Source organism: Mesocricetus auratus, unplaced genomic scaffold (assembly GCF_017639785.1).
Source record: "Mesocricetus auratus isolate SY011 unplaced genomic scaffold, BCM_Maur_2.0 Super-Scaffold_100691, whole genome shotgun sequence".
Taxonomy (NCBI): Eukaryota; Metazoa; Chordata; class Mammalia; order Rodentia; family Cricetidae; genus Mesocricetus; species Mesocricetus auratus.
Window position 1 is genome coordinate 47,135,719 of NW_024429267.1, and position 18,928 is coordinate 47,154,646.

The 18,928-nt window shown below is 45.8% G+C and overlaps 1 protein-coding gene across 1 annotated transcript; it reads right to left on the reverse strand.

Annotated features, from left to right (window-relative positions):
* Positions 1-252: 252 nt before the first annotated feature.
* Positions 253-18,384, reverse strand: Fbxw12 (F-box and WD repeat domain containing 12). Its single transcript, XM_040739916.1, has 10 exons — positions 18,253-18,384; positions 17,294-17,331; positions 16,960-17,120; positions 16,252-16,370; positions 8,547-8,756; positions 6,531-6,689; positions 5,043-5,253; positions 3,411-3,589; positions 2,817-2,941; positions 253-421 (listed from the first exon to the last, which is right to left on the reverse strand). The coding sequence occupies exons 1-10, from the start codon at positions 18,340-18,342 to the stop codon at positions 316-318; spliced, it is 1,398 nt and encodes a 465-aa protein (XP_040595850.1). The 5' UTR covers positions 18,343-18,384; the 3' UTR covers positions 253-315.
* Between the last annotated feature and the right edge of the window lie 544 nt (positions 18,385-18,928).

Consider the following 18,928-nt stretch of genomic DNA (forward strand, 5'->3'; position numbering starts at 1 on the left):
CTCTGCCTTCTATTTGCAGATCAGGGTGTGGGCCCTCAGCTGTTCATGCCTCTATACCCCACCATGTTGATTCTAACCTTCTACGTCCATAAGCCCAAGTAAACTTTTTTTTGGAGGGTTGGGGGACCTTCAAGACAGGGTTTCTCTGTCCTGGAACTTGCTCTGCAGACCAGGCTGGCCTCTAACTAGGATTAAAGGTGTGCACCACCGCACCTGACCCCTCACTTCTTAGCAACACTAAAATCACCAGTCTAGCCTTGCAAATAGAGATTTATTATAGTGAGGAAGAGAGGACACAGCCCATTCCATTCGTTTTCAGGAGCAGAGTTTCAAAACATATGCCACCAGGAAGCAGCAGTGTGCACTCTTTGTCACCACTCGAGCTATGCTCCCGTTATCACACAGGGTTTTGGGAACCACGCTGCCAAAGGAGAAAAACAAAACATCAGTGAACAGATGGGCGTAGCCACACTAACTGATAATGGTTCTTTAATCACATTCCTAAATTTGCCTAGAACTTTTAAGTATTTACTTATTCGTGTGTGTGTGTGTGTGTGTGTGTGTGTGTGTGTGTGTGTGTGTGTGTGTGTGTGTGTTTTAGAGAATAACCTGTGGAAATCAGTTCTCTCCTTCTAAGAAAGTTGCAGAGACTCAAGCTCAGGCTGTCAGGCTTGGTGGCAATTGCCTTAACTGCTGAGCCATCTCAGGTTATTTTTGTGTAAATGCACACATTGGCAAAGATAGGCTGTCATTCATCGTGTGAGTGCTGATGCCAGCCTTCTGGGACAGACCTCAGCTACAGTTCTGGGTTGATAGGTTATCTAAGCTTAGCAATGAGAGGCGACATGCCACATGCCTCAAACCACATCAGTTTAGGTGACTGAGGCAGGAGAGGTTAGTCCTCCTTCCCCCATCCCCTCCCTCCACCACCCATGTTGAGAACACAGCAAAACTCCCTCAAGTTTTGGGGTAAAGTTCAGTAGCAGAATTCATATTTTACCTGTGCAAGACCTGGGATTCACTCCCCCAGCCCAAGAAAAACAAAATGACTTCCCCAAATCGGTAAATTTACAGAATCAAAAGCTGACCAAGCCCAAGCCCATTAAACTCCAAACATTCACACTAGATATACCATAATCAAATTTCTAAAACTGAATAAAAGTCGGCTGGTGGTGACACACGCCTTTGATTCCAGCACTTGGAAGGCAGAGGCAGACAGATCTCAGAGTTCGAGGCCAGCCTGGTCTATAGAGTGAATTCCAGGACAGCCAGAGCTACACAGAGAAACCCTGTGGTGGAGAGGGATGGCACACACAACGCTAAACAAACTTGAAGTCAGAAGGATATTACACCTGGATCTACAAAAACGACAGACTCAAAAACCGTTCTCTCAACACATCATAGAAGGCAGAGGGACACGGTGAAGCCCCTTTCAACCCCTGAAGGAATAACTATTGCCAATTAAAAGACAGACCGAGTGAGGCAGAAGGATCAGGAGTTCAAGGCAAGCTTTGGATACAGAAGGCTTTAGGCTAGCCTCAGTTCCATAACAAGTTTAAGGTCAGGTTATAGGAAACGTCTCAAAACCACATACACATAGACACATACACATACACATATACATACACACACACACACACACTTTAAATAGCAATGACCTTACCAAAACAACAAAACTAGAGGTATCACACTACCCAATACATCACAAAGCTACTGTGATCAAAGCATCAGAGCCCAGGAACAGAACCTACACATTTATAGTTGATTGACTAAGGGAAAGGCACATTCTCTCCAATAAATGGTGTTGGAAGGCCGGCTATCCACCACATTCTTGTATCACCCACTACTCAGTAATTCAATAATTCATTCAGAACAGATGCAAGACATGATGAGACCTGAAGCCTGAAAATGAATAAAACTGAATCTATAGAAAAAAATTCTATTACTCTGGGCTAGGCGGGAGTTCTGGCTAGGACTTCAAATATAGGTGACCAAACCAGGAACTGACAAATGAGATTGAATTAAACTAAAAAGCTTCTCCACAGCAAAGTGGAGGGAAAAAAAAAACAACAAAACCCCCCAAAAGAATGAAGAGAAACCACACAAAGTGGGGAAAAAAAAAACACTTTTAAAGTAAGGTTTCACTATACAGCCCAGGCTGGTTTCAAATTTGAGGTAATCCTTCTACCTTAGTGTCCTGAATGCTGGAATTATAGGTGTGTGCCACCATATCCAGAGGGATAAAATCTTTTTTTTTTTTCAAGGCAGGATTTCTCCGTGTAGCTTTGGAACCTGTCCTGGAACTCACTCTGTAGACCAGGCTGGCCTCGAACTCACAGAGAACCGCCTGCCTCTGCCTCCTGAGTGCTGGGATTAAAGTCGTCTGTCATCACTGCCTGACTCTCTTTCTAAAGACAGAGTCTCTCTATATAGTCCAGGCTGTCCTGGTACTGGGTATGTAGCCCAGACTGTCCTAGGACTGACAAGAGAGTCAATCTGCCTCCCAAGTACTGGGATTAAAGGTGTGTGTTGTACCTAGCCAATTCTCATTTTCTTCTTTGAGATGGTTTTACAATTAACCCAGATTGGCCCCCAAATTCCCTAAGTAGCTGAAGATGACCTTGAACTTCTGGATCCTCCTGTGTGCACGCGCAATCACACACACACACACAGCACAATTCCTGGCTTCCTGGCTTTATGTGATACTGGGATCATAAACCTAGCTAGTCATATCTTTTTACAGAAAGTTCAATTTCTCTTTAAAGCAAAAGTTTTTTTAAATTAAGGTAAAGTTTAAATCGCAGAGCAGAGCTAACCTTTGTTTCCCCAGATGTCTAACGTTTTGCAGGCGGTAACACTTCGTGAGGTAATGACTTCTCTCCTCCCACTTGTACACCTCCAAACAGCCATCAATAAATGTGACGATGACGTACACAGGATTCTTCATAGGACATCCAGATGTGAATGGACAGGAGTCAAGGTCAGATCACAATGTAGGTTAAAGGGCCAATGAGATGACTCATCCGGTAAAGGCACTTGCTGAGAAAGCCTGCTGCTCTGAGCTCCATCCCTTGAGCCCACGTAAGGGTGTAAGGAGAGAGTACCAACTCCAGAAAGTTGGCCTCTGGCCACTGTATATACGTGTGTATGTACAGGCATTGGCACACACCCCAACAGTAATACGTTAAAAAACAAATTTAGCCAGGTGGTGGTACTGCACACCTTTAATCCCAGCACTCTGGGAGACAGAGGCAGGTGGATCTCTGAGTTTGAGGCCAGCCTGGTTCCAGGATAGCCAAGGGTACACAGAGAAACCCTGTCTCAAAAAACAAAAAAATCTAAATCTATTTTTTAAAAAGAGCCAACTGGAAAGAAAGTATCCCAAAATTCCCAAACATTCCCAAACATACCACCAGTAATTTCATGATCTCTCCTGGGTAGTCCTGAAATCTCTGCAGCTGGAGCCCGGCCATGCTGTAGACTAATAGAGATGACCCACTTGAACACACAATCACATTCTTATCACTGACTCCCATCCATTCTGGGCTCTCCATGTGATGTGACAACTTGAAGCTTGCTATTACACGTGCTGTTTCATACAAAACACACACAAAATGTGGAAACAATTTTTGAATCATTTAAGTCAGAGCAAAATCCCTATTGTTAAGTGAAAAGCACACCCTTCCTCCCATGGGACTCTAGTCCAGTGGAGACCATGAAGACAGTTGGGGGACTGACAAATCCACGTCTTTATCATGGAAAGGCAGGCTGTAACACAGGGACAGTGTGGACACTCAGTAATAGCTCAGTCACTGGAAAGACACCTGTACTAGGAAAGAAATTAGAACCCAGCCCCTAACACATGATGTAAATGGAAACACATTTGCCCGAGAGAGCAGGGTGCAGCATGCACCTGAGTGTGACCACCGGACAGACATGGGCTCACATTTAGCTAAGGAGCCCTTCTGTTCCCTTTACAAAGGTTTGCCTCATCACATGGTGACACATCCCAGAGTCCAGGGGATCTCTGCAAGTTCCAGATCATCCTGATCTGCAGAGGAAGTTCCAGGACAGCCAGGGCTACAGAGAAACCCTGAAACCCTGTCTCACAACACAACACACACACACACAGAAAAAAAGCCAAAGTTATGCATTATGGCTTTATATGAGTACTTGTGGGAGAGAGAAAATAGGGTTTCTTTTTTGTTTTGTTTTGTTTGTTTGTTTTTTTTTTTTGGTTTTTATGAGACAGGGTTTCTCTGTATTGTTTTGGAGGCTATCGGTCCAGCCCGGCCTCAAACTCACAGAGATCCACCTGCCTCTGCCTCCCGAGTGCTGGGATTAAAGGTGTGTGCCACCACCGCCCGGCAACTTCAGGAAATCTTTACTAAATCATAAATACATCACCACAGAGGCATAATGTAAATATTTTTTGAGATAGAGGTTTGCTAAGGGGTCACGACCCACAGGTTTAGAACCACTGCTGTAGGCAATTTGGCTAGCCCCATAATATAGGGGTTTTTGGTTTTGTTTGTTTTTTATTTTTTTTTGAGACAGTTTCTCTGTGTGGCTTTGGAGCCTTGTCCTGGAAATCGCTCTGTATACCAGGCTGGCCTTGAACTCACAGAGATCCACCTGCCTCTCTGCCTCCCGTGTGCTGGGACTAAAGGCTGGGACTAAAGGCACGTACAACCACTCAGTGTGTTGTATTTTTTTTTTTTTAAACTAAGACAGGATTTCTCTCTGGTAGTCTTGGAATTCACTTTGTAGACCAGGCTGGCCTCAACTCACCTGTCCTTTGCCTTCTGAGTGCAGAGATTAAAGGTGTACACCACTATTCTTGGCCTTTTCATTGTTTTCACTATTATTGTGTGTGCATCTGTGTGCATGTATGCACAAATGTGCACATGCTAAGTCATCTCACCCGTCCAATCTTTGTTTCTGAGACAGTCCCATCTCTGAAGCTTTTCAGCCCAGGCTCCTGATCTGAGGCATGTGCCACCACGCCTGGCTTGTGAAATGTCTAAGGTGGTGAGGTTTACCTTCAACAATTATTTTGTCCTCTGTCCTTTCCATTTCTAAGTCAAATGTGACAAATCCCGCGGTTCTATAGGCGCCTCTCTGGTACATCAGCGTTATCCGGTCTTCCCTCCGTGGGGTCCAGAAGGCTCTGACACATAAGGTAAAAGAGATAACACATAACACAGGAGTGGGGTACTCTGCTGGCCTCAGTAAGCTGTCAGTGAAAAACACCTGTAGAGAGAGCAGCGCACAGTAGTCAGTGAAGAGTGCCGCGGCCTGGCACGTATGCAACCCCAGGCAAGCGGCTAGAGGAGGAAACGCCTGTGGGCTGCCACGTTCTCCTCCGCAGATGGACTGAGCAGCGATTGCTTCCACTCAATGTCCCAGTAACTCACTGTCTTCCTGTCTCTGCCATATTCTAGGACAGAAATAGAATGGAGTTCCTGACCCGGGTTAAAGGGCAACTCAGTCAGTCTCCCACAATAGACTTCTCAAACAGAAGTAGATTTTTTTTTTGTGTCCAGGGCTGTTAGATTTTTTTTTTTTATGAGGAGGCATTGAGACTGTTTTTCCTGTAACCCAGGCTGGCTCTGAAAGTACAGCAATGTACAAAGGCAAATAAATATGCATGGGCCCTGAGGAAGCACGTGGCCTCCGAGCAGGCCGTCTGCCTCACCGCACTTATGAATTAGGTACCACAGAGCAGGGAGTTCAGAGGAAAGGAAGGATAATTAGTACTAGGTATGTGTAGGTCCCCTCTTGTCCCACGGTCCATTGGTCACCAGGCCACAAGGGCCTGTGAGTGTGACAGAAACAGTCTTCCAGAAGACTGCTTCAGGTTACAGCTCAGCTTTACCTCAGAGTAATGGAAGCATTTGGGATGGGACAGTGGCTGGGGCATCATCTAGTTTGCATTAAACAGCAGCTCCTGTCATCAGGCTCTCTATGTGGCAGCAGGGGGAAGCTTCTGCAGGAACCGTGTCAAGGGTCACACCTGAGATGAGTCAGGCATCCGCGCTTAGAGGCAGGCTCCAAATAAAGTGAGGGAGAGAGCAGGAAGACTTCAGGGGGTGGGGGAAATCTTCCATATTGTGCCAAGTTCTGAGAGCGCTGCCAGGCCATGGTGTGCCTGACCAGCAGGGACTCCCAACAGGCACGGTGGCACATGTCTGAAATCCAGCACCAGAGGTGGATTCCTGGGGACGGCGGGAGTGTTGTTCAGTGACGAGAAGACTGCAGGAGTTCAGGGCCAGCAAAGTAAAGGTTTCCAGGGACCCTGCTTCACCGTCTTTGGCTGAGCCACTTTCAAGGGCGCTGCTCACTAACAGACATTTGCCATTGTAACTGGGCACTACTGCTTCCCAGAGCTTTACTTCTGACTGTGGGGATGACTTTTGCTTGTGGTAGGGCTGAGGAAAGAGGAGCAGCCTGCCTGGTCCTCCCTGAGGGCTGGACCTCCCTCGACTCTCCCCCCCACCCCGAAGTTCAAGTTGCTAGAACAGACCTACCTTTGGCAAGACATGTGGCTCTTTCTTATTCAGGAAGACCCACTTCACGTGAGGAGAGCAGTAGAGCTGGTTAATGGGGACTTCCAATGCATGGACTGTAGAAATAAGCAGTAAGTCGGGAAGCCGGTATGTGTAGAGGTCACCAGAAATGGCACCGGCCTGAAATCAGGAGGGGAACCTGAAGTAGCAGGGAGGCGGTGCTGCCAGCGCTGCCAGGCCTGAGACCCACCAGCCTGCCTCACAGAACCCCGGGATGATCCTATGCAAAGAGACTTTCTAGGCTCAGTGGGTAAGAGCCTGTCTGCATCTGCCTCGGGTGGCTCACCCTTGCCTGCTCCAAGGGATCTGAATCCCTCTTCTAGACTTTGTGGGCACACACCCACATACAGACACGTAATTAAAAATAGATCTTTAGCAAAAATGAGACCTTCTGGGGCTAGAGAAGTGGCTCAGCGGTTTTTAAGGGCACTTGTTCTTCTGGAGAATGCAGGTTCAACTCCAGCACTGATATGGCAGTTCACAACTGTAACTCCAGTCCAGGGGCTCCAGTGACTTCATCTGCCCTCCAAGGGCACTAAGCATGTATATGATGCATAAACGCACATACGGGACAAACACCCATTTTTTGAGGCAGGGTTTCTCTGTATAAGTCTACTGTCCTGGAACTCACACTGCAGACCAGGCTCAAACTCAGATCCACCTGTCTCTGCCTCTCATGAAAAAAAAAGAGAAATTTTAAAGAGACTTTTGCAGAGCCTGGTGGTGGGGTTGCATTCCTTTAATTCCAGCATTTGGGAGGCAGAGGCAGGCAGATCTCTGAGTTTGAGGCCACCCTGGTCTACATAGTGAGTTCCAGGACAGCCAGGACTATATCATATTTGACTCAAAAACACACATGATAAAAGAGATTTTCTAAGCCTTAAAACACTCTTCCTCAAGGACTCACTGGGGTATCAACATTATTTTTTCTATATTATCTGATATGAAAAAATACATTTTTCTCTCTACTGTCTTTGTCCAAATTATGAATTCTATAACAAACATTTGAAAGAAGCAAATATGTGATATCATTTAGAAAAACTGTGTAGCTTATGTGCATTTGTGCATTTTTGTGTAGATATGCATACTTGTGCATATGCGGAGGCCAGAGAAGGAGTCAGATTCCTGCTCCATCAATCTCCAACTTTTCCCTTGAGACAGTCCCTTACTGAACCTGGAGCTAGGCTGGCTAGCATCCAGCAAACCACAGTCACCCTTTTATTTCCAGCCCCAACAATACTGGGGGTGTTGGCATATTTGGCTACATCCCACTTTTTACGTGAGTGCCAGGTATTTGAACTCAGGTCTTCATGCTTACACAGAAAACACTCCTACCCACTGAGTCATCTCTGACCATTGTTTTTAAAAGAATGGCTTAGGAGCAGAGTGGGGGTGGCACATGCCTTTAATCCCAGCGAGAGACAGAGGCAGGCAGATCACTGAGTTTGAGGCCAGCCTGGTCTATACAGGAAGTTCTAGAATAGCAAGGCTACACAAGAGACCCTGTCTCAACAACAACAAAAAGGATGGCTTAGGAGATGTACATGAAGTTAGGTTAAAGGCATAAACATTTCAGCCGGGCATTGGTGGCATATGCCTTTAATACCAGCATTTGGGAGGCAGAGGCAGGTGGATCTCTGAGTTCGAGGCCAGCCTGGTCTACAGGGCAAGTTCCAGGACAGCATCCAAAACAATACAGAGAAGCCCTGTCTTGAAAAAAACAAAGGCATGTCTTTTTTTTTTTTTTTTTTTTGGTTTTTCGAGACAGGGTTTCTCTGTAGCTTTGGAGGCTGTCCTGGAACTCACTTTGTAGACCAGGCTGGCCTCAAACTCACAGAGATCCGCCTGCCTCTGCCTCCCGAGTGCTGGGATTAAAGGCGTGTGCCACCAACGCCCGGCCAAAGGCATTTCTATAGCTATAATTTATTGGTGTACTGTGACGGATGCTCCAAGAGGGTGATTTGGGGGATCACTTACCAAGATAATTGGGCCATCCCTGGTAACAACAGCTTTCAGTGATCGGCAGGGAGATAACATGTTGTTAGTTGCCAGAGCATCCATATCACGACAGTTCCACACTTTGATGGTTGCATCCAAATCTACAGTGATCACAAGGTGCATCTCTGGGAGGGTAGCCAGTTTCAGGATAAAGGTAGGCTGTTGTGGGCTTACCCAGATCATAGAACCCTAGGGAACAAGAGCAGCATTGTGTCTACTGAACTATTTCCACCACTGTTTTCATCCATCAATTTTATTTGGAAGCCTTTTCCAGACTGGAACCACTTCTTACAAGAGAAGGATATGAAAATTCGAAGCATCTCTAGCTGGCCTCAGTGGCACACGCCTATAACTCCAGCCAAGGGAGGCAGAAGCTGGAGGATCATTACAAGTTTGAGGCCAGTCTGGTCTACAGTATCAAGTTGCAGACCAGTTGGGCCATACTACAAGACTATCTCAAAAGAGAAAAGTATGCAGGGAGGTGGTGGCGCACTTCTTTAATCCCAGCACTCAGGAGGCAGAGATAGACAGATCTCTGCAAGTTTGAGACCAGCCTGGTCTATAATGTGAGTTCCAGGACAGGCTTCCAAAGATACATTTTTATTTTTATTTTTTGGTTTCTCTGTGTAAGCATCTAGATTATTTGGGGGCAGGAGTGGACATGAAAACAGGACATATGCACTATGCTCAGAGGCAAGCATTCACTACAAACTGCAGAGAAGAATATGGCTGGTAAGTTCGTTCATCAGGTACTTGCTACCAAACCGGATGATATATATGAGTGCAATCCCCAGGAAGCACATGGGGGAAGGAGAGAACCAAATCTCACAAACATGTATGAAGAACCACCAGTCACCCGTACTCAAATCAGTTACTAACAGTGCAACATACAGCATGTTCCTGTCACGGTATCTTCGTGAGGATAGCATTTGTTTGTTTTTGAGAAAGGGTCTCTCTACAGTCTTGGCTGTCCTAGAACTCACTATATATAAACCAGGCTGGGCCTCAAACTCAGATATCCACCTGCCTTTACCACCTGAGTACTGAGGTGAAAAGCCTAGACCACTACTTCTGGAAGTATTAAGTTTGGTTTTTTGGGGGTTGGTTTTTTGAGACAGGGTTTCTGAGTAGCCTTAGCTGTTTTGGAACTCTCTATAGACCAGACTGGCCTGGAACTCAGAAATTCACCTGCCTCTGCCTCCCAAGTGCTGGGGTTAAAGGTCCAATTTAGTATTAAGTTTTACGAGAAACCTATTCACAGTGAATTAATCTTCGCAAACTTGTTACTGTATCATCAATTCTTATACATTGCAAACAAAAATGGTTCTCTTCCAGGCTTTTCTTTAGCTTAGAAATAACACAAAATACCCACACTCCCAAACCCATACCCCCACATGCCACCAGTTAAAAACAAAAGCCAAAAGCATAAATATTAATGTGAATTTAGTAAAAATATAGGCAATGACCAATATAACCATTTCTAAGCCTTAACTCTATTTACATGGGAACTATTAGTAACACCTTCTTCCCCTTAAACATAATCTCCCCTTTGAGTTAACATCCGTCACTAAAATGTGACTACCACTTTGATCCCTTTGAAAGGCAGCCTAGTAAAGTGTTTAGTACCGTGTAGCACATGACTCTTAGCTCTCTCTGCCAGGTATGCTGATCCACTACTGCATCCTAGCACTTAGAGGCAGGACTAAGAGGGTTCCCATGAGTCTGAGGAACCATCTGATACTCTGTCTTAAACACTTCCTAAAACAAAATGACCAAAAATCCAACCTCAAGATCACCCAGTTCATTATGGCACATTTTCACTTTGCTGCAAGTGCCAATGTATCTAAACATTTGTGACATAACAAGTGACCTGTGACCTGTATAACAAACAAACAAAAACAAAACACGTTTGCCGTGTTGTTGGCCCAAGCCTGTAGTCACTCAGGAGGCAGGCAGATCTCTGTTGAATCAGAGAGGCCAGCCTGGTTCACATAGTTCCAGGCCAGGCAGAATTGAAGGTGAGACCTTCTCTCAATGTTCATTCCATCATTATATAACACAGACTCTTTTAAAATAAGAAAAATATTTGAGAGAACAGAAAATAAACAGTATACTCATAAAGGCATCCAGAATTCATTCACCCTCTTCTCCATGGAGGATGGGGGACACAGGCACATAGCTGTGTACTTTAATACATGACTACAGAGCACTGAGATTCAACCATTAAAAAAATGAAACATGAAAACTCAGAACAGGGAAGGACATACCAAGAGAAACAAGAATACTGTCACCTACTGCTAGCATCTCCATCTAGAAGAGGACCAGTTGTCCCTCTACAGAGACAAAGAACTTATTTTACCTGCCAGAGCCCCCATAAAATGCTGTAACCAGGAGCCACCTTGAGAAGAAATCTAGGACATACATTTAGACTTCTCTGGGAGAAAGCCTGCATATCCCATGCCTGGAACCCTGTAGACTGCTCTGGGGGTGACAAAGCCTACATGCCTCATGCCTGGGAACCCCATAGACCGCTCTGGAAGTGAGGAAGTCTGCACAACCTACGCCTGGGACCCCATACACTGTCCTGGGAGTGAGGAGGCCTTCACACACCCCACACCTGGGAGCCCAATAGACTGCTCTGGGAGTGAGAAACTTTGCATACCCCATGCCTGGGAACCTCATAGACCACTCTGGAAGTGAGGAAGACTGCACATTCTATACATGGGACCCCATACACTGCTCTGAGTGAGGAAGCCTGCACATTCCATGCCTGGGACCCCTTAGACATTCTACTACACTGTCTCAGCATGTGGCTGTCTCACAAATTAGAGTACACAGAAGAAACTCTTGCACAAACCAACAGGGATTGCACAGTGGAGATTTGGCATCATGATGTGGAGACAAGCCATGGGTACTTCCCCTAAGAACCTCAGGCATGGTCAGTCCTGTGTACTTTCCCACAGGGACTAGGGTGAAAAGTAGTGGCCTGTATGGTCCTCACTGTTCCTCTCCCAGAGCTGCATATGGGCTCCAAACTTTAACAAACCAGATGGGAAGAGAGAACTGAGATTTCCCAGACTTTCCACCTGTACAGGTGTCCTGGCACTGTGTCAAGCAATGCTGTCACAGCTCCCACTGTCCTTCCTCCCCTAACACACACAGCTTAAGAAGGTCCCAGGAGAAACTATGCCCAGTGACCGCCACATTCTGTTCTGTTTAGCTTCTGGGATAAGGTACACCAATCCCTGGCAGACACTACCATAGAGTGAATCATAGGGAAAACAGCCTGTGTCAATGACCTCATCCCCAGAAGGGCACAGCTCCTGCTCCCAGGCAGGCACGCACAAGCTTGGCAGACCTAAGAATCACACAACATCTATGTAGGTTCCCTACATTGATGAAGCCACAGCTTGACAAATTGGTGTGCTACTACCATGGGAGTCGCCTTATAAATTCAGAAAGAAATTGACACACTTGTGTAGTAAAACCTACTAAAATTGAGTCAAGAGAAAAAAAAAAACACTTAAGAGATCAAGAGCAGGTAACAAAGCTTAGCTCGTAGCAAAAAGTCTCCCAAGATGCGTCTCACCATAAAAGACAGACACTATCCTAGGATAAGAGGATGGAGAACGGAATTCAAGCAATGGACCTAAGAAACAAACAGGTGTGGTTTAACTATCTGACAAAATAGATTTCAAGCTGAAACTAGCCAGAAGGGATAAAGATCACTTCATTCTGATTAAGAAAATGATACACCAAGAGAACATTACAATACTAAGCATATGCACCAAACAATGGGGTATTCAATTTTGTAAAACAAATACTCCTGGAAAGCCACAGATCAATCCCAGCACAATAGTAGTGGGTGACTTCAATACTCCACTCACCAAATGGCAGGTCCTCCTGACAGAAAAATGAACAGATATTGAATTAAATGACATCATAGGTTAAAAAAAATTAGGAGACGTCTACAGAACATTCTATCTAAATATTGCAGCACACATAGGGTATATTCTAAGAGAATATACTGGAATAAAGCTATAACCAACAGCCATAGGATCTCTAGAGCATATGCAAACTCACAGAGATCAAACTGATGAATGGGGTCATTGAAGAAATCAAAAGGGTAAAGAAAAAAAATCCTAATATTGAATGAAGACAAAAGCACAACATATAAAAACCACGAAATACAGTGAAAGCAGTCCTAGGAAAAAAGTTTACAGATCCAAGCTCCTGCATTAATACATCAGAGTGTTAGAGAGAGGAGAAATCATGAGCCACAGTCAGGGACATGTGATCTGTGAGTTCCATGCTAATCAGGGCTACACAGTGAGACTTTGTCTCAAAATAAACTTTAGAGAAACCTCAAATAACTTAACTACATGCCTGGGAAATAAAACACACCAACCCCAAAGTTAGACATAAATAAATCACTAAAATCCAGGCAAAGGGGCCAGTGAGATGACCTAGCAGGTATAGGCACTTGCCACCAAGACTGATGATCCAAGTTCAACCAGCTGACACCCACACGACCGAAAGAGGAGACTAACTCCCACAGGCTGTCCTCTGACCTTCACACACGGGCCATGGTATTGTAGGCACATGAGTGTGTGCACACGAATGTACACATACATGCGCAAATACAAGCACAATAAAGAGATGGGTCAGACATTAACAAAATGAAAATAAAAACAAAGTAAATTACCCAAATCTATAAAATTACACAAGGGAGCCATTATGACAGATATCAGCAAAATTCAGATGCTAATTAGACCCTACCTTAAAAATATTTTTCAATAAGTTGAAAAATAAAAATGGACACATTTCTAGCTGTATATGACCTACCAAAATTAAACTGAGACTTGAGCAGGAATGTATACATGGATGTATACAACATACATACACATGCAAAAAGGGAAAAAAAGAGCAAAAGCCAAACAAATAGACATCCAGGTCTGGGGCTGGAGATAAGGCCCTGGCTGCTCTTCTAGTGGTCCTGAGTTCAATTCCCAGCACCCACAGGGCAGCTCCCAACCATCTGTAATGAGACTTGTTGCCCTCTTTTGACATGCAGACAGAATAGTGTATACAAAATAAATAAATCTTTAAAAAAATTTTCCAGGGCCAGATTAATTCCCTGGTGAATTTTACCAAACCTTCAAAGCAAAACTAACACTAACGCTTCTCAAACCTTTCCAAGTCACAGGAAAGGAAGACACATTATCGAACTTTGTGTGTGTGGGGTGGGAGGTTGAGACGGGGTTTCTGTGTGTAGCCTTGACTATCCTGGAACTCGCTCTGTAGACCAGGATGGCCTCGAACCCACAGAGGTCCACCTGCCTCTGCCTCCCAAGGGCTGGGATTAAAATGTGTGGGCCACCACTGCCCAGCTACCAAACTATGAATCTTTTATTACCCAATACCTAAACTAGATAAAAGAAATCTCTGCCTCCTATTTCCCAGAGGACTCTGAGACCACACACCCACCCACCCACCCACCCACACACACACACACACACACACCCCCACCCCCACCCACCCCCACCCACCCCCACCCACCCCCACCCACCCCCCCCCACCCCCACCCCCCCACCCACCCCCACACCCCCACCCCCACACCCCCACCCCCACACCCCCACCCCCACACCCCCCCACACCCCCACCCCCACACCCCCCCCACACACACACACCATATCCAGCTTCTAGGTGAGTTCTAACAACTGGAATCTGTCCTCATGCTTGCACACTGAACTGTCTCCCCTGACCTTGGCATTCTAAAAATGGGTGGGGGAAGTAATAGCCAATATGAACATGAACATAAATACAGAAATTCTCAACAAAATACTTGCAAACTGAATTCAAGAGTACACCAGGGGGCTGGTAAAGTGGTTGAAGGGATATATGGCTCCGTTGATATGCTTGTGGCTGCATATCATATCAAAGTGGCCTCCAGGCTCCCTACTCACAAATACTTGTTATATATTTCAAAGCCCCCATCCAGTCTCCTGGCCCTTCTGTCCCCCTCAGTACTCACCAGCCTTATAACCCACACTATTCCTGATTACTCTCACTGTGCTCTATGCTGTATTCTCTCCCTCCTACTATCTCCACTATTCTCTCCTGCTCTCCGGCTTCCCTAGCTCTGGCCATGTCCAGTCTAATTTTTTTCTCTCTGCTCTGGATTTTCTAGATGCCTCTGGCTATTCTCTCTTATCTACAATAAAAACTGCAATCATTATCATGAAGTAGTCTCATTGGCGGTTTCTGTACAGTAACTTCTTATATTCAGTAACAAATACAAAAACCTCAAAGCATTTCCAGCAACATCAGAAACAAGACAAGGAGAGCCACACTTTCCACTCTTCTCTCACTTTTAAAACCATATGGTATTGTTTTAGCTAGAGCAATAAACCAAGAGAAGCAAACAGGATACCAATAGGAAAGGGAGATGCTAAAGGAGCCTTATTGGAAACCCTGGTTCGGCCCTTAAGAGATCCTGAAGACTCCGCCAGAAAACTGATTAAGCGTCCAGCAAATTGACAAGCTACAAAATTAATATAAGACAAAAATAAACCAGTGACCTTCCCATTACCAATAAACAAAGTGAAGGAGCAACCAGGGAAGCAACCGTATTCACAACAGCCTCAAAACAACAACAAAACCCTGGAGTAAGGGGTTAGGGCCGTTAAGAGGAATGACTGCTCTTACAGAAGACCCGAACTGGGCTCTCAGAGCCTAAAGAACATCTCATACTCTCCTGTAACAATCCAACTCTCTCTGGAGTAAGGGGTTAGGGCCGTTAAGAGGAATGACTGCTCTTACAGAAGACCCGAACTGGGCTCTCAGAGCCTAAAGAACATCTCATACTCTCCTGTAACAATCCAACTCTCTCTGGAGTAACGGGTTAGGGCCGTTAAGAGGAATGACTGCTCTTACAGAAGACCCGAACTGGGCTCTCAGAGCCTAAAGAACATCTCATACTCTCCTGTAACAATCCAACACTCTCTGGCCTCTGCCAGTCCACGAGCTATAAGCTCACACAGGCACACACACACACACACACACACACACACACACACACACACACACACACACACACACACACATATCCTGAGAATCATCCCGGCAGTGTGCACACCTTTAATCCCAGCACTTGGGAATGTGAGTTTGAGGTGAGTTCCAGGACAGCCAGGGCGGTTACACAGAGAAACTCTGTCTCAAGAAACAAAAACACAAAACGCCTAAGGGAAAACCTAAGCAGTCCATGAAAGATCTCTAAAATGAAAACTTTAGGACACCAGAGGCTCTGGAGGATGACTCAGCAGCGAGCTTGGGTTCCGTGCCCAGCACCCACCGCTCACAACCATCGGTAACTCCAGTTCTAAGGGATCTGACTCCCTCCTGTGACCTCCACAGGCACTGGGAACACATGGGGTACACATCCATATATCCAGGGAAAACACTTATACACATAACATGAATAAATTTAAAGAAAAAAGAGGGGGAAACAGAAGTGGTGGTGAACACCTTAAACCCAAACGTGGGAGGCAGAGGCTCGTCAGTCTACACAGGGAGTTCCAGGACAGCACAGGCTGTAAGGGAGACCCTGTCTCAACACAAAAAGATGAATTCGGGATCAGGATTCAGGCCCAGATCTGTTTTGCTACTCCTCCTCCAGACTTACCTCTCCTATATCCCAGGCAGTAAGCCTTGTCTTGGAAGTCACCGCACAGACCACCGATTTTTCTTCTGGGTTCATTGTTAAGCCACTTTTTGAGAGATAGCTCATATATCCCTGAACTCCTGCAAGGGAACCCCAACAATATTTGGACACTAGATAGTTGAGGGGTGACAAACGAGCCAAAAGTGACTCTTTATCAGGAGAATGGATTCCACAAAGTTGTCTTCTGACATACACTTGATGTGCATACATCACATATGCATACACTAAAAATAATAAATGTAAAAATTTGAAGTCTCTCTTCATCAGAAAACTGTTGCAAGGAGGTTTTTAGGGAAAGGTAAATAGTAAAGCTTGTGCTGTTTGGTAATTTCCCCATTCAGCCCTCTCTGTATTCTGGGGAGAGTAGGAAGTCTCTAGGAATGTGGAGTGATAGGGCTGGGCTGGCTTTATGCTGTTAAGAATCACTCTGGGTGTCCCATTCAGATCACAGGAGATAAGACAGGAATCAGGGTTGGTTCCATGACTAGACAGCAACCCCAACCCAACCCAATGAATTGTAGCTCCTCCTGCCTCTGCCTCCCGATTGCTGGGATTAAAGGCATGGGCCACTACTGCCAGGCTCCCTGCTGTTATTAAATGAGAATATAAGACTACATAGAATGGGGGAAATACCGAGTGGGTGTCTCTTCTAGGTACCCACGCCCATACCAAAGTCCCCGAACATTTCTTTGTAGACGAAGTCTTCTGGCCTTGCCCGGGACATAGAGTGCTCTTGCCTAGTTTGGCAAAGGAAGAACTGCTTCCATGTCTGTTCATGCCAGCACTTTCGAGGCATGTGTGGAAAAAACCATCTCTTCAGACACAGCTTCCTGAAAGGCACAGTCACAATCCCAGTCAGCGCACCTCCTTGGAGCCACTGTTACAGTGCACAACTCATCACATTCATTTTACTGAGTGTATCTCACACACCAGCGGTCCAAGTGCAGATTCAGAAACCCCTCTCCCCCCAAGTCTCTTCCCTTCCAGCCCGCCCCTTTCTTACCTCCAGAGGAAGTCACTGCTTGCAACCTCATTCCAGGTCTACAGAAGAAAAAGGAGCCCTTAAGCCAGCAATCCTCCCTGCTTGGGCTGGGCTGGGCTTACAGAGGTTCATAAAACTTAATCCCAGCTCTCCAGGCCCAGCTACCCCAAGCAAACACAAGTCACCTGGGAGAGGAAGGTGGGCCAGTCTCCAAACCTTTGACGTGGGAATCTCAAGGACCTCACATAGCAGCAGCCCAAATCCACACATCAGCTTGTTCCTCTCGTTTAACAGAATTTTGGTGTTGCCATCATTGTTTTGTAATAGGGTCTCTAGCAGCCTAGACTAGCTTTAAATTCACCCTTTCACTGACTATGACCCAAACTCCTAATCCAGGCCTCTTCCAGGCCTCCGAGGTGATGATCAGTTTTTTGTTTTTTTAAAGATTTATTTATTTATTATGTATACAGTGTTCTGGCATGCAAGCCAGAAGAGGGTATGAGATCTCATTGTAGGTGGCTCTGAACCACCATGTGGTTGCTGGGAATTGAACTCAGGACCTCTGGAAGACCAGTCAGTGCTCTTAACCTCTGAGCCACCTCTCCAGCCCACTCCTGATCCCCTTGCTTCTATCTCCCACGTGCTTTGATTACAGGGGTGCACCAGCACTCCTGGCTCGTTTAGCAGGACTTGAGGTCTTCAGAGTGAATGCTGATGCTATCCCATAAGCCTTCGACGTATCCCTTCGCTATTCTGGAGCTTGACACTGACATTCATCAAGAGAAGCAAATGACCCGAGACGCTAGGGTGTCAGAACTGCACGGACAGGCTTGAAGAAGGCTGGGTGAGTATATGCTGGGGTCGCTAACTCTATGGCTGGGGGTGATAGGCCAGTGGGGCCTTTTGTAGGAATATACAAAGAGCAGGAATTCAGGCACAGAGCTGGTTGATTAGACAGCATTAAAAAGTGGAGTCTTTACCTTGTTCACTTGGGCAGCTTGGAGTAAGCTGAAGGCATCCAGATGGGAGAAGATATTCAGCATTGGCACATTAGGCAAATGGATCTCCATCTTACATGGCCTAAGCCCACACTCACTCTTCTTCTCCCCGACTTGCTTTGATTTTAAAGGCTTGGCCAAAGATGGCAGCATTTAGTGGGATTGCCACCTGCAGCTTTATGTCTTTGATTGAAGCCAGCTGCAGGCCTGTAGACTATCAGCCTGACCCCCACTCATCTTCCCTGGAGCCAGATGCACGCAGCTGAGAGTTCACACTGGAATTCACCGTGCAGTGTTGTTCATTGCATAGCCCAACACTACCTTCCTGGATCTGTGACCTGGAGAAACCCTGATTGCTGATGTCTTGTCAGAACTTTCTAGAAAATATCAAGTAACACGCTCACTGTCAACAGGTTTAATTGATCATGTGAAGCCCATTAGGTTGCTCCAAATACTGGCTGAGGGAATCTGCTTTCCATGTTGGTGTCTACCTTGAGAATGGAATTAGATTGGTAGGGTCCCCCTCTCAGTGCCAATACAGCCTCTGAGAGTTTGCACTTGTATAGTTTTCTAATAAAGGGGCACCTGATACCTGCTGCTGGCCTCTGTGCACACACATGCCAACACACACACACACACACACACACACACACACACA